Source organism: Halichoeres trimaculatus, unplaced genomic scaffold (genome assembly GCF_033239565.1).
Source record: "Halichoeres trimaculatus isolate MK-OKI-2021-1 unplaced genomic scaffold, fHalTri1.1 fHalTri1_scaffold_8, whole genome shotgun sequence".
Classification (NCBI taxonomy): Eukaryota; Metazoa; Chordata; class Actinopteri; order Labriformes; family Labridae; genus Halichoeres; species Halichoeres trimaculatus.
Genome location: NW_027437186.1, coordinates 11,141,529 through 11,155,100, shown reverse-complemented (window position 1 = coordinate 11,155,100; position 13,572 = coordinate 11,141,529). Strand labels below are relative to the sequence as shown.

General features: G+C 46.0%; 1 protein-coding gene across 6 annotated transcripts in view; it reads left to right on the top strand.

Annotated features, from left to right (window-relative positions):
- The window catches only part of cfap46 (cilia and flagella associated protein 46), a 92,590-nt gene that overhangs the window by 67,597 nt on the left and 11,421 nt on the right, over positions 1 to 13,572 (top strand). For all 6 annotated transcript variants that reach the window (XM_074675730.1, XM_074675727.1, XM_074675728.1 and 3 more), the window contains one exon: positions 13,472 to 13,551. In XM_074675730.1, the coding sequence (XP_074531831.1) occupies positions 13,472 to 13,551 (80 nt within the window). The remainder of the gene's footprint in view (positions 1 to 13,471; positions 13,552 to 13,572) is intronic.

The following is a 13,572-nucleotide window of genomic DNA, read 5'->3' as shown; positions in this document are numbered from 1 at the left end:
CCGGCTCAGACATCACCCAGATCAACAAAATATACATCAGGTGTTAGGGAACCAGGGCACTCTGATGACAAGTGGGCTACTGGAACAAAACATACATGGAGTAGGATGGATAATAAGGCACTACTGGTATGCCGCTATAAGAGCAACCCTTGTGTGCGGGTATATATCCAGAGAATGTGGGAAGAATGGACGCTTCGAAATCCCACATCTAACCTAACTAAGAAACACCTACCAGCTTAATGTTCTGATGTCAATAATAAGAAATTGCTCACAGACTTAGAGATAGATAGGGTGCAATGCACCTCATCCAAGGTACAAAAATACTACGACAAGGGGGAGCCAGGATGCCAGGTTAATGCAGGGGTGGGTTCATCATCGCCCCCACCTATTCTCCCTCAAAAGGGAATTTTATTAAGTCATTATTATTACACTGTAACCCCCAAAGTTCAAATCAAAGTTAATCAAATTAATCAATTGGATTAAGCTATGAAAGCTAAAAAATTTGTTGGCACGTTCAATTTACTCAAATGTCTGAGTTTTCAGTGTTGAAACTGATGATTTCTGGGTAGATTTAACTTTTGTTACTGTTGAAGTAAGCACAACTTAAAATCATTAGGTTTGGTGACTGTGTTTTGTAACCGTGAGTGAGGAGGAGACACAGTCGTTATGAGATCCTGCTGTACTTCCAGATGTGCAGCAGTGGCACAGGTTGTCTGTGTTCCACGTCACAGACTGTTTGTCTGTGCGTCACAGCATGGACCAGCTGTCTGTGCTTCTCGTGGCATCGATTAGCTGTCTATACTTTTTGTGGTGTGGACTGACTGTGTCAAAAATAGTTGAATAAATATATCTTTTTACACTTAATTTTAAAATAGCATGAGTCAAAAATGTCATTAATATAACAAACTGCAAAATCAATAGGTACAAGACCCATAAATGCCATGGAGCTCAGACAACCTGTGCCTGCTGAAGAACAATATTTCATTGTTCAGCGGGGTCTTATATCTACTGCCTTCTCTCCTCACTCACAGTTACTAAAGTTATGAAATTAGAGCTGATTTTTGTTGTGACGTTTGTAACCATGAGTGAGGAAGGAACGCTGTGGATATGAGACCCAGCTGTACTTTAACAAGTGATGTGCAACATTTTTTTAACACTACTCAATATTTTATTTTGTAACATAAGGCATCAGGTTTGTTTGATTAAAGACATTTAGTAGAATGATTATCTGTAATAACCGTAACTACTTAAGATGTTGAGTTAGATTAACTTGTTTCATTACTATATTTTTTTTAGGTCACCACTTAACAAGCATTTTTAAAGTAAACTGAACTTATCTGGGTTTATAGTGTAGACACTCAAGGTCCCCGTCTCCGTTCATTTTCTGATTTGATAGCTATTTTGCTGTGTGATCCAGCATATCACAGCGAGCCAGTTGCGTAGTATAAGTTGGGTTTTCTTGGTAACAGTTTGTGTAGATCAGATGCCAGGTTTGATCTAGCTCTCCTCAATTTTTTTTTTTAGTGATGCTCCCACCATATAACCATATATGAGCCTCTCTTCAATCTGATTGGCTAATACAGGCTGTGTTTTTTCTCTAGAGGAGGTAGGGTGAAGCCGGACTCTGAACTGACAGACAGGGCAGAAGGCATGGGTCTGTGGAATACACAATGAGTGCTTGAGGCGCTGTTTTGCTTCTAACACTCTGTCAAGGCAGAAGTGTGCTGATTTTGGGCTCTAATTTCGTGGTGCAGCGCAGGGGGCGCAGCGCAGGGGGCGCAAGCCTGGCGCAGCCTGCGCAGTGCTAATTTTGTGCGGCGCACCGCCATGCGCTGCCAATTTGACAATTTGGTAGACCGTCTGCGCAGAGATGGGTGTGACGGCGCGCCAGGGGGAGTTGACGGCGCACCAGGGGGAGGTGTCAGTAGATTCATGGAGGCGCAGTGACAATTTCATGCCAAAAAGTGCGCTGAAAGCTCGCCAGCTCCAACCTGGTCTATCCTCGGCGCAAGGCGGAGCACACCCTCCGCAGCTGTAATTTGGTGACAGGCGCACATGTGCGCACATGTCAACAAAGCCTCAGAGGCAGGTTTCCAGACTGTCAGGCACATTTTAATGCAATAAACAATCACAGCAATCACTATTTAATGTAACCGTCTGAACCAGCATATACATTTATATCTATATTAACTGTCCCGTCACATCTGATGTCAGTTTAAAGCCGTTTGTCATAATGGAAAGTTAACCTGACGGCAGCTGGAAGTTTGATGCACATCTTACAATTAAACAATAAACAGCCTTAACATCTGATACTGAGTATGTATCTGGTTCTCTCATTTCATTTAATTCAAAGAAAAGAGGGAGAGAAAAGGCGAAGAAAAAAGAGACAACATAAATGTATGTCACTCAGGATTTACCCGTGATTTCCCATATTTCTCTGTTTTAGTCTTTATTTTTAACCTGATCTAAAAAGATGGAGCACATTATTGTAAGGAGGATGAGGTGGAGACACTGGGAGAGTATACAGTGTATCACCAAAGGTTCTGCTTGGCGATGACAAACCAGGAGTGCAGGTGGATCAAAAGTATTCTGAATGGATAAGCCAGCTGTGTAACTGCCTCTTAATTTTTTACTCCTATTAATGACAAAGGAACAGATTAAATCTGTCCCGGGGGCTGGCCCACACGGTGACGCGCGTCGTGTCCGCCCCGCTGTCCATTGACCTGCTGCAGGCACAGTGGCTCTGACCGTCTCCGCTACCAGCACTCTCCCCGCGGTGCTGTGGATCACTCAGACCAATCAGACGCTGCGCCTCGGCCGCAGGGCACTTAAAGGCGAGGAGAGGCGCTCATTTGATTGGTGAAAACAGCGCTCGGCTGTGTTAAACCCACTCACGGCTTTTCTCCTCCCTCTCTGCCATTTGCGCGGAGGGAGGTGTGGACGCGCAGCTCTGCGCCTGGACTGCGCCTGGACTGCGCCTCTCTTGGCACTGCAGGAAACTTGCAAAGTGCGCCGGTCACGCCTTGTGCGCACGGCGAAGGTCGGCGCAGGGCAGGTGCGCCTGCGCCTGTGCCTGGTCTACGAAATTAGAGCCCTTAGCGTTTTGGCAAAAAGAAAATGACAAAAAAAATGTAGTAAAACAACAGACATGTAGATTATTTTTTTTGTTTTCTTGCGATATTTTATTGGGCATTATTAGCATCCGTGAAAAACCGCCATATATTTCAGATGTCAAAATCAAAACATCCGTGGACTCCTTGTGATTTGAAAATTAAGTTTGTTTTTTTAATCAAGAAATCTTGAAGTAATGGGATTTATTCTGAAGATTCTATTTTTTTATCTATAACAATGCACTACTTTAGGCTGCAAATCATCAAATTTTGCATCCCTTGGGAATTATGTCTTTTCTTTCAATCAAAGATCTTGTGACAGAACAGAAAATAAAGAAAAAACAAGACTTGTGACTGAAAATCTGTGTTGCTTTTTGGTGTAGTTGATCCAAAATCATAGATTTTTTTAAGAAACGGCAGGGTCCTGGTGCTAAGAAATAAAATCACACAGTGTAACTGAGAGAGATTTTTCAGCAGTGTAAAGAGTGGATGTTTGCCTCATATAATTCCTTGTCATGTTTCAGTAAATAATGGCTTGTGAAAGCATCTTGCTGCCCGTGCTGTGACTTCAGGCAGCCAACCATAGAAATGGAATTTGTTCAGGAGAGAAAGGTCATTTCACATCCTGCTGGCATGCAGAGGTTCATGCGGACATCCGTGAACACCAGGGCCTGCTTTACTAAAGTGGATGTCCATTAACTGTGGCAATTTTGTTGTGCCTGCTAGAGTAATTTACTGAGCAGCATCTCACTGTCTGCCTTCCAGGTGCAGGTTGCTAACAGAGCTTGTCGTGAGTTTAAGTGTAGTATGATGAAAACTAAAAGCTGGAGTGAGGTACTTTTTCAGTTAAAGTGTTACCTTCTAGCCAAGCAGACATTTCTGCTGTCTTGAAGGATCTCTATGTGTTGCACTGTCAACCAGGGTTTTTTGATGTGATGATGTCTGGCCTGTCAGTGATGAAGGGGCACTTTGCCAAAAAACCTAAGTATAAAGAGTTTCTGATGTAATCCAACGGTGTTCAATTAGAGGAAACACATAAAAAGGATGAGAAGAGGACAATAATAGGGATTGGTGTCTCTTTATCTTTATGGAGTTGGCTAAAAGGGCAAGGAAAAGAAACAGCATGAGCTCATGGGAGTGTTGAGTACCCTTAAACAATGAATAAGCAGCACTTCAAAGTGCATTAGAGCAGCTGTCTTGTCGCTAATAACACAGAATCTGTTTGCAAGAGACACATCTTTATTGTCCAGATTCCACCAAAAATAGCAAAAGGTTTTAAAACTCAGGTGATGACTTTTTGGGCTGAGTTTTAACGGACTGAAAACCTTAAGGCAAAAGTGTGTCTTTTTTGCAGTAAGAAGGAAACAAAATAAGGTCTCCAGTCAGATAACACTCAGGATATACAAGATTAGAACAGTAAAGAAAAAAGATGTACAGGTTGTCTGTTGAAGGCGAGAAATCCACAATAACAGCAAATTCCTCTCAGGAGCTTTGAGTAAATTTGGGCTTTGATTGTTGGTGATGTGTTTCTCTCATTTGAACTTGAAGGTTGAGTTCTGTAAATGAGCTACCTTAAATATGCTGTATGGTTTATCCATTTCCCAGAGTGAGTAGAACTGCTGACACAGAGATGCTAGGTCGTTAGCTCGTAATTGATTGTGAGGAACCCACTTTTTTCCTTATGTCTTTATTTATCTTAATAATTTTTCTTTCAGGTATAGGTCTAATATGCATGGGCTCATGTAACTTTCACCTTCAGGTTGACGGTTGTAATGTTTGAATCAAGTGGCCTCATATAATGGAATAAGATAGATTCTTTGTCTACCGACGTAGGAACTAGCTTTGACTTTACAGACACATATTGCCTTCAGACTGATAATGACCCCAATGCACTGTGTGATTATTTCCCTCAGTGAAAACTGAAAGAGAACAGTGTGAGAGCCTCACTCTATACGACTATAAGTCTGCAGAGATAAGTCTTATAAACTTGAAACTTGTTTGGGTGTTCAGCTAGTAAAAAGATTTTTTCTCCTCTATACGTTCTGCAGCCCTGCAAATTGCACTTTGCTGTGGAAGATATGATGGGGGGGACAGCATCAATATTGAATTCTTTTTATCAAAGAACATTTTTGAATAAGTAGTTGGTCGTTAATATTTCTGAAGAGAGGTTACAAAGACAATATATGTGTTACAGTTCTGGGCAGAACTAGCAAGGTACTCGCTGGACCCAAAAGCGAGGCGGAGGCAAGGAAGCAGTTTTAAGAGTTTTTATTGCACAGAGGGAGTAATTGAGAATGAGAGTCCGGCTTGTGAACAGCTCTCTCCTGAGAGCGCTGGGCACAGAGAGTTGTGGCTGTGGAAGGTGGCAAGGGCTGTAGCAGGGACTCGAGGGAGGCACTAGGACAAAGCAGCAGAAAAACAGGATCAGCATAAAACTCACAGGAAAAAAGTACTCAACAACGTGAGGTCGGTATACTCAACACTAGAGAGGCCAAACTACCACGTAGCAGGACGGAATCCACTGGCGCCGGTCCACACATGACGAGCGTCTTAAGAAGCCGGCGCCTGATTGTAGATCTGCTGCAGCCGTGCAGGCTGCAGCCGCGGGAGAGAGGAACAGGGAGGGGAGGGGGAAGGAGAGGAGCGCTCCCAGAGCGCAGCAGATTCACCACAGTACCCCCCCCTCAACGGACGCCTCCTGGCGTCCTACCAGGCTTCCCAGGGTTGGCACGATAAAAGTCAGCAATCAGAGAATTGTCCAAGATCAACTTACGGGAAATCCAGGATCTCTCCTCCGGACCATAGCCCTCCCAGTCCACCAGGAATTGGAATCCCCTCCCCCGGGGACGGACGTCCAGAATCCGAGAGACAGAGAAGGCCGGATGGTCATCGATGATCCGGGGGGGAGGGGGGGGGGTCGGCTGGAGGACTAAGGTCACTGGAGGAGACAGGCTTGATTAGTGACACATGGAACGAGGGGTGAATCCGAAGGGAGGCAGGCAACTTCAACTTGACACATGAGGGGTTGATGACCTTTACCACTGGGAAGGGTCCGATGAACCGTGGCGAGAGCTTACGTGCATCCGAGAGGAGGGGGAGGTCCCGGGTTGAGAGCCACACTTTTTGACCTGGCTGGTAGACAGGAGCGGGGGAGCGATGGGCATCAGCCAGACGCTTATTCCGGTCAGCTGTTCTGAGGAGCGCCGCCCGCGCCTCCCGCCAGATGGTCCTGATGCGGCGGTGGTGCTCCCTCACCGACGGCACGGCCACAGTCTGTTCCTGCTCGGGAAACACAGGGGGCTGAAAACCGTTACAGACCATGAAGGGGGACATACCTGTGGCCGAGCTGGTGAAGGAGTTGTGAGAGTATTCAATCCATGGCAGGCAGGTGCTCCAAGAGGCAGGATGCTGGGCCGCCACACACCGGAGCGCAGACTCGAGACTCTGGTTGGCCCGCTCTGTCTGGCCGTTAGTTTGAGGGTGGTATCCCGAGGAGAGGCTGGCTGCTGCGCCCACCGAGGAGCAAAAATCCCTCCAAACCTGCGAGATGAACTGGGGTCCTCTGTCAGAAACTATGTCAACTGGGATACCGTGGAGCTTGAATACGTGGAGGACAAGAAGGTTGGCGGTCTCTAAAGCAGTAGGGAGCTTGGGCAGGGGAATGTAATGAACCATTTTGGAAAATCTGTCAATAATGGTGAGTATAACTGTGTTACCTTCGGAGGATGGCAGACCAGTGATGAAATCCAGAGCGATATGGGACCAGGGTCGACTAGGCACGGGGAGGGGGCGCAGCAAACCAGCAGGCGGGTGGTGAGAAGCCTTGCCTCTGGCACAGACAGAGCACGCAAGGACAAACTCCCGTGTGTCCTTGCTCATGTTGGGCCACCAGAAACGCTGCTGAAGAAACTCGAGAGTGCGGGTCACTCCGGGGTGGCAGGCCAGCCTCGAGGAGTGTCCCCACTGGAGGACTTTGGCACGGGCGGACTCGGGAACAAACTGCCGATCCTTGGGTCCTGTCCCTGGATCCGGTTGGGCCTTGAGGGCCTTTTTAACCTCGTGTTCGATCTCCCACTGAGCAGCTCCCACGAAACAGGAGGAAGGAAGGATAAAATCCGGGTCCTCCGAATCCGAAGAGGGGGAATGAAGGCGAGAGAGTGCGTCAGGTTTGGTATTTTTGGAACCAGGCCGGTAGGAGAGGGTAAACTCAAACCTGCTCAAAAAAAGGGACCACCGAGCTTGTCTGGGGTTTAGTCTTTTGGCAGAGCGAAGGTAAGCAAGGTTTTTGTGATCAGTCCATATAATGAAGGGGACAGCAGTCCCCTCCAGCCAGTGCCTCCACTCCTGCAGAGCCCATACCACAGCCAGCAACTCTCTGTTACCCACGTCGTAGTTGCGCTCCGCTGGAGAGAGGCGTCGGGAGAAGAAGGCACAGGGATGAATCCTTTGGGTAGATGGATCCCGTTGGGAGAGCACAGCTCCTGCTCCCGTGTCCGAAGCATCCACCTCCACAATGAACTGGAGAGACGGGTCAGGATGGCGGAGGATGGGTGCACTGGTGAACAGCTCCTTCAGCTGGTTGAAGGCTGCCTCAGCCTCTGGGGTCCACAGGAAGGGGGAGGAGGTAGAGGTTAGACGGGTGAGCGGGCTAGCCACCAGGCTAAAATTGCGAATGAACCTCCGGTAGAAGTTAGCGAATCCCAGAAAGCGCTGTAACTCCTTGCGAGTGGAGGGAGGTGGCCAATCGGCAACCGCTAGTATCTTGGCTGGGTCCGCTTGAAGTCTCCCCTGGGCGATGATATAGCCCAGGAAGTGCACAGAAGAAACATGAAACTCACACTTCTCAGGTTTGATGAAGAGCTTGTTCTCAAGGAGACGCTGGAGGACAGAACGGACATGCTGCTTGTGTTCCTGGAGATTACGAGAGAAGATGAGTATGTCATCCAGATAGACGAAGACAAAGCGGTTCAGCATGTCACGAAGAACGTCATTCATCAGGGTTTGGAAAACAGCGGGGGCGTTGGTGAGGCCAAATGGCATTACTTGATATTCGTAATGTCCCAGAGGCGTATTAAACGCCGTCTTCCATTCATCTCCCTCCCGGATGCGAATCAGATGATAGGCGTTGCGGAGATCCAGTTTTGAGAAGACCCGCGCCTCACACAGAGGCTCAAACGAGGGGTCAATGAGGGGTAGTGGAGTCTTATCCTTGACGGTTATCTCGTTGAGCCCCCGGAAGTCAATACAGGGTCGCAGGGATGAATCCTTCTTCTTGACAAAGAAGAATCCTGCTCCGAGAGGGGAAGCGGAGGGTCGGATAAATCCAGAGGCCAACGAGTCCTTGATATACGCCTCCATGGCGTGTTTCTCGGGACGAGAGAGGTTGTACAGTCTACTGGAGGGTAGAGGTGAACCAGGGAGAAGGTTGATGGCGCAGTCATACCGGCGGTGAGGTGGCAGAGACTGGGCATGATCCTTACTGAAAACTGGAGCGAGATCGTGGTACTCGGGAGGAACAGCAGACAGGTCCGGAGGTGGAGAAGAAGACAGAGGAGCTCTGGTAGTAGGGACGGCAGATTGAAGGCAGTTAGCATGGCAGGAAGCGCTCCAGCCTGTTATGGATAATGTAGACCAGTCTATAGAGGGGTTATGCAGTTTCAGCCAGGGGTAACCGAGGATCAGAGGAGTAGTGGGGGAGTGGATAATGAATGGCTGAAAAGTCTCTCTATGGTTCCCAGAGATGATGAGGGTGAAGGGCTCAGATTGGTGAGTCACTGTGGCGAGGAGACGGCCATCCAGGGCGGTGACTCTCTTGGGCTCGGGAAGGGGAACTTGTGACAACCTGAGCTGTTGAACCAGTCCTTCGTGGATGAAACTGTCATCCGCACCAGAGTCAATAAGAGCCTGAAGAGAAGAGGACTCCTGTCCCCACAGGATCTGAGCAGGTACCAACATGCGAGGAATGGAACTGGCAGGGGTAGAGATCTGGCTCACCGTGATCCCCTCTCTCAGCGGTGAGCCTACCCTTTTACTGATGAAGGACAGGAGGCAATGTAGTGGCCAGCCTCGCCACAGTAAATACACAACTTGTTGTTCATGCGCCTCCTGCGCTCCTGTGGATGAAGGCGGGCTCTGCCCAGCTGCATGGGTTCCTCTGGGGGCTGGGGATTAGGTGGCCTGACCGGGGAGGCTGAGGACGGGATCTCTGGGGCTGAAGGCTCACCTAGAAGGGCTGGTCTGCGAGGTCTAGCACCCCGCTCTCTAACCCTCTCTCTCAGTCTATTATCAATCCTGATGGCGAGCGAAATTAAATCCTCCAGGGAGACTGGTTCATCCCTGGTAGCCAACTCATCTTTTAACTGATCAGATAAACCCTTAGCAAAAACCCCCATCAGGGCTGACTCGTCCCACCCACACTCACTGGCTAGAATACGGAATTCTATGGAGTAGTCGGCAACAGAATGAGAACCCTGAGTTAACGCTAGGAGTCTCCTGGTAGCCTCCCTCCCCCTAACCGGGTGATCAAATACCCTCTTTAACTCAGAGGAAAAACTTGAAAAAGAAGAAAGCACAGGTGAAGAACTGTGCCAAAGGGCAGTAGCCCATTTAGCGGCCCGGCCGCGAAGTAAATTAATCACATACGCTACTTTAGCTTTATCACTGGGATAGCTGGAGGGTTGCAAATCAAAAACAAGAGAGCAATTTAACAAAAACTGAGCACAAGCTCCTAAATCACCAGCAAAAGGCTCGGGAGAGGGAACATAAGGCTCTCTAACAGTGCCAGAGGGTTGGGGGACAGGCTGCACAGGACTGCTGTCAGCAGAGGGCACTCTAACCTCACTGGAGGAAGCCTGCGGGGTGAGCTGGTTGATCTGGAGGTGCAGGCCCTGTAGTGTCTCCAAAATCCCCTGTAGCATCTTGTCGTGCCTTCCAAGCAGCATGCCTTGGTGGGTGAGGGCTTCCTTAAACTCCTCTGGAGAGGTTGGATCCATACTTCTTGGCCAGTGGATTCTGTTACAGTTCTGGGCAGAACTAGCAAGGTACTCGCTGGACCCAAAAGCGAGGCGGAGGCAAGGAAGCAGTTTTAAGAGTTTTTATTGCACAGAGGGAGTAATTGAGAATGAGAGTCCGGCTTGTGAACAGCTCTCTCCTGAGAGCGCTGGGCACAGAGAGTTGTGGCTGTGGAAGGTGGCAAGGGCTGTAGCAGGGACTCGAGGGAGGCACTAGGACAAAGCAGCAGAAAAACAGGATCAGCATAAAACTCACAGGAAAAAAGTACTCAACAACGTGAGGTCGGTATACTCAACACTAGAGAGGCCAAACTACCACGTAGCAGGACGGAATCCACTGGCGCCGGTCCACACATGACGAGCGTCTTAAGAAGCCGGCGCCTGATTGTAGATCTGCTGCAGCCGTGCAGGCTGCAGCCGCGGGAGAGAGGAACAGGGAGGGGAGGGGGAAGGAGAGGAGCGCTCCCAGAGCGCAGCAGATTCACCACAATATGTTTCCTTAATGTGTTGGTGAGTGCATTTGCTTGAGCAAACTTTGTACACTTCACAAGACTTTATTAGAAGAATAAAAAGTATGCAAAGCTTCACATACTCTGACTACAAAAGTTGCAGAGGTGTATTTTACATTTTTAAGCAACCAGCTGTATAATTTTTTTCCTTTGCCTTTAAAAGTGCTCTGACATACCCACTTTTTTTTTTTTATTATTACAACACACAAAAGCACTGTCTTGATGTTTGAAAGCAGTCTGGTTATTAAAATTTCCTTCATCTTTAATTAGATTTTTTTCAAATTAAAGTAATATAAATATGTTAATTGACATCACCTACATTGTGTACTTCTCCAGCCTCCCAGTGCTTTACAGTAGGCGGTCTGTGATGACCTTCAAAAACAGAAAGCAAAGTAGTGTTTGGTGGTGTTGCTTCCCTCATTTGGCTGCACTTCACACACAATTATTTTGACACAAAAAGAAAAGGGTCAGAAAAGGGCACCAAGGGCTGCAGACATCTTTACCGTTTTAAAGGTTGAATCATTTGCATAACATAAATGAACCTTCAAAGGTTACTGTTAAACTAGTGTACATTTGTGTGTGTGCGTCATTTGACACTTGCATATGCCACAGACAGAAAACTACATGAACATGTGTTTCCTAAATTAGCTTTCAATGTCTGCATCAAACATGCTGTACAAAGATGAGACAAGAGAAATGTGTTGTTCTTTGGACCGTCATTTCCATAATTTTGACACGTACAGTTTACCACTGTGTCGGGAAGATGTAGTGCCTGGAGCCACTTTTGAAAGGGCTATTTGTTATTCTGTGCTGTGCTTTGCATGAAATATGCACAGGACAAATTAGCACAGACTATAAAAAGACTTCGTTCCTTCAGGTGGGAAACATTTCCCTTTCTATGAGTGTCTGTGCCAATGTTTGAGAGATATCAAATCACAAATCCTCAGTCCAGAATGAAATCACAGTTTTGATTAAAAAAGAATTACATTGACTGTTCTGTGAATCCTTAGAGATACAGTCAGTGTTTGAAAAGTTTAACAAATTTGAAAAGAACTGCGGGAATATGAAACAAAGAAGCAAACAAGTTGAAATGCTCTTTCAGTAGCTGACAAAGAACAGTTGGGCAATCTGTCATCTCTTCAAAATTTTCTGACTAGTTTGGCATCATTTGGGACAAAATGCTTTTCTAACATAAGCCCCATTTCCACCAAGTTGTTCAGTTTGTCTCAGCACGGCCTATATTTTACGGTGTTTCCACTGACTACTCTCGGGACACACCCCCAAACATCCGAGACGAGCCATCCCACTTTTTGGGACCCTACGGTTGGGGTGCCAGACTAAACCGATCTGATATCAGAAGGTGGAGCTACAACACTGCAGACCATTGATTGGTTGAAAGAATTGTCACTTACCGTGCAACTGCAGCTGTATTTCTCCTGGCGGCACACAGACTTCTCTGAAACAAAGCTTGATTGCACTTTTTAACAAAGAGCCACATGCCAAAAGGACGAAATGCTGGATGCCTTCCATCGTTGCTCTTTGTGTACTGTGTCGGGTTTTCTTCGTTGGATTTATTAGCGGGATACACTGTTGTGCTGCTACAGCATCACGCGATTATGTTACTGATGCAACGGTCGGCATCCAACTTTCACGCCGTCTACAGCGATCTGAACCAGACTGCTTGGTTGAAATGGGGCTATAGTGGTGGGTGGCTGGTTTCCCTGGTGATATAACTATGGGTAGCATCTTCAGTGCTCTCTTACAAGGTTAAGATAAATCATTGGTAGCTAGGTAACACAGCGTAGTGACTCAACATTTCACCAAATATAGAATATCAAACTTGAATCTTAATATACAACCTGTTTTTTTAGAACCACAATAGCAGCCCAGTTTTCCCAACCTCCATCCAATGAAATAGAGCATATTTAAAGCTAAAGCAGCATTGTAAAATTCATCTAAAGCCTGTTGCTTGGTTCTTTCAAAACTCAATCTAACTACAATGCAGTTGAGTTGTTGAGTTTCACAGCTCAACAGAAACCTTGGTTAAAAAAATATAGAACACAACTTCATTATATGCTTTTGGAAAAATAAAACTTAAATAAAATAATAAAATAATGACATAATTAGTTTTGGATTAATGTTTATTTATTTTTCTAAAAAAAAAAAAGACTATAAGTTGCAACCATAGACTGTATAATATATGTGAGCAGTCTTCATGATGTCATCCATCATTTCTTAAGCAAAGTTTTGTGGCCTTTTGTCATCAGAAGCCATATTGGTATTGCTAATAACAACTTAGCTCTTGTTGAGGTACTTTGTGGTGGGTTTTGAGCCTCCCTATTAGCAGTTACTGTTGAAAGTTCAGCCTTGATTCATATATTTCAGTTTTCTGCTCTTTGGATTTCTGAGAATATGATTAAACTTGTTTTTTAGAGGCACTTGCTGCATCTTCGGTCACTATTGATCCATGGTTCTTTTTTCCTATATTAATTATTTATATTAATGTTGTTTAAAGAATGTAAATGGTCGAACATCAAAGAATAAAACAGATGAGAAATCAAATCAGTGTTTTGAAAATGCATATTCTGAAGTACTTATGGTAAGGCTTTGACTACATCTATTTATGTGCGTTTGAAAAAAAAGGTATTCCTGTTTTTGAATTTCTACTTAATGCTGAATCATGTGCAGAGGATGATTTTTTTTCTTAGTAATGAGGAAGCTTTCATAACATTTCTTCAGTCACCACTAAATGCCATTGAGTTTTGCAGATGCCAGTCTAAACCCTGTGTAATCTATCTGACAGACAAGTGTTTATATTAATTCTGCTTCCTGTTTGTTGCAGTTGAAAGTGACAACAAAAAAGAGACCAAAGGTGGCAAGGGAGCGAAGGCAAAGGCAGATCAAAGCCACGCCATCAAAGTGGTGAGTTCAGTAAATTAATCT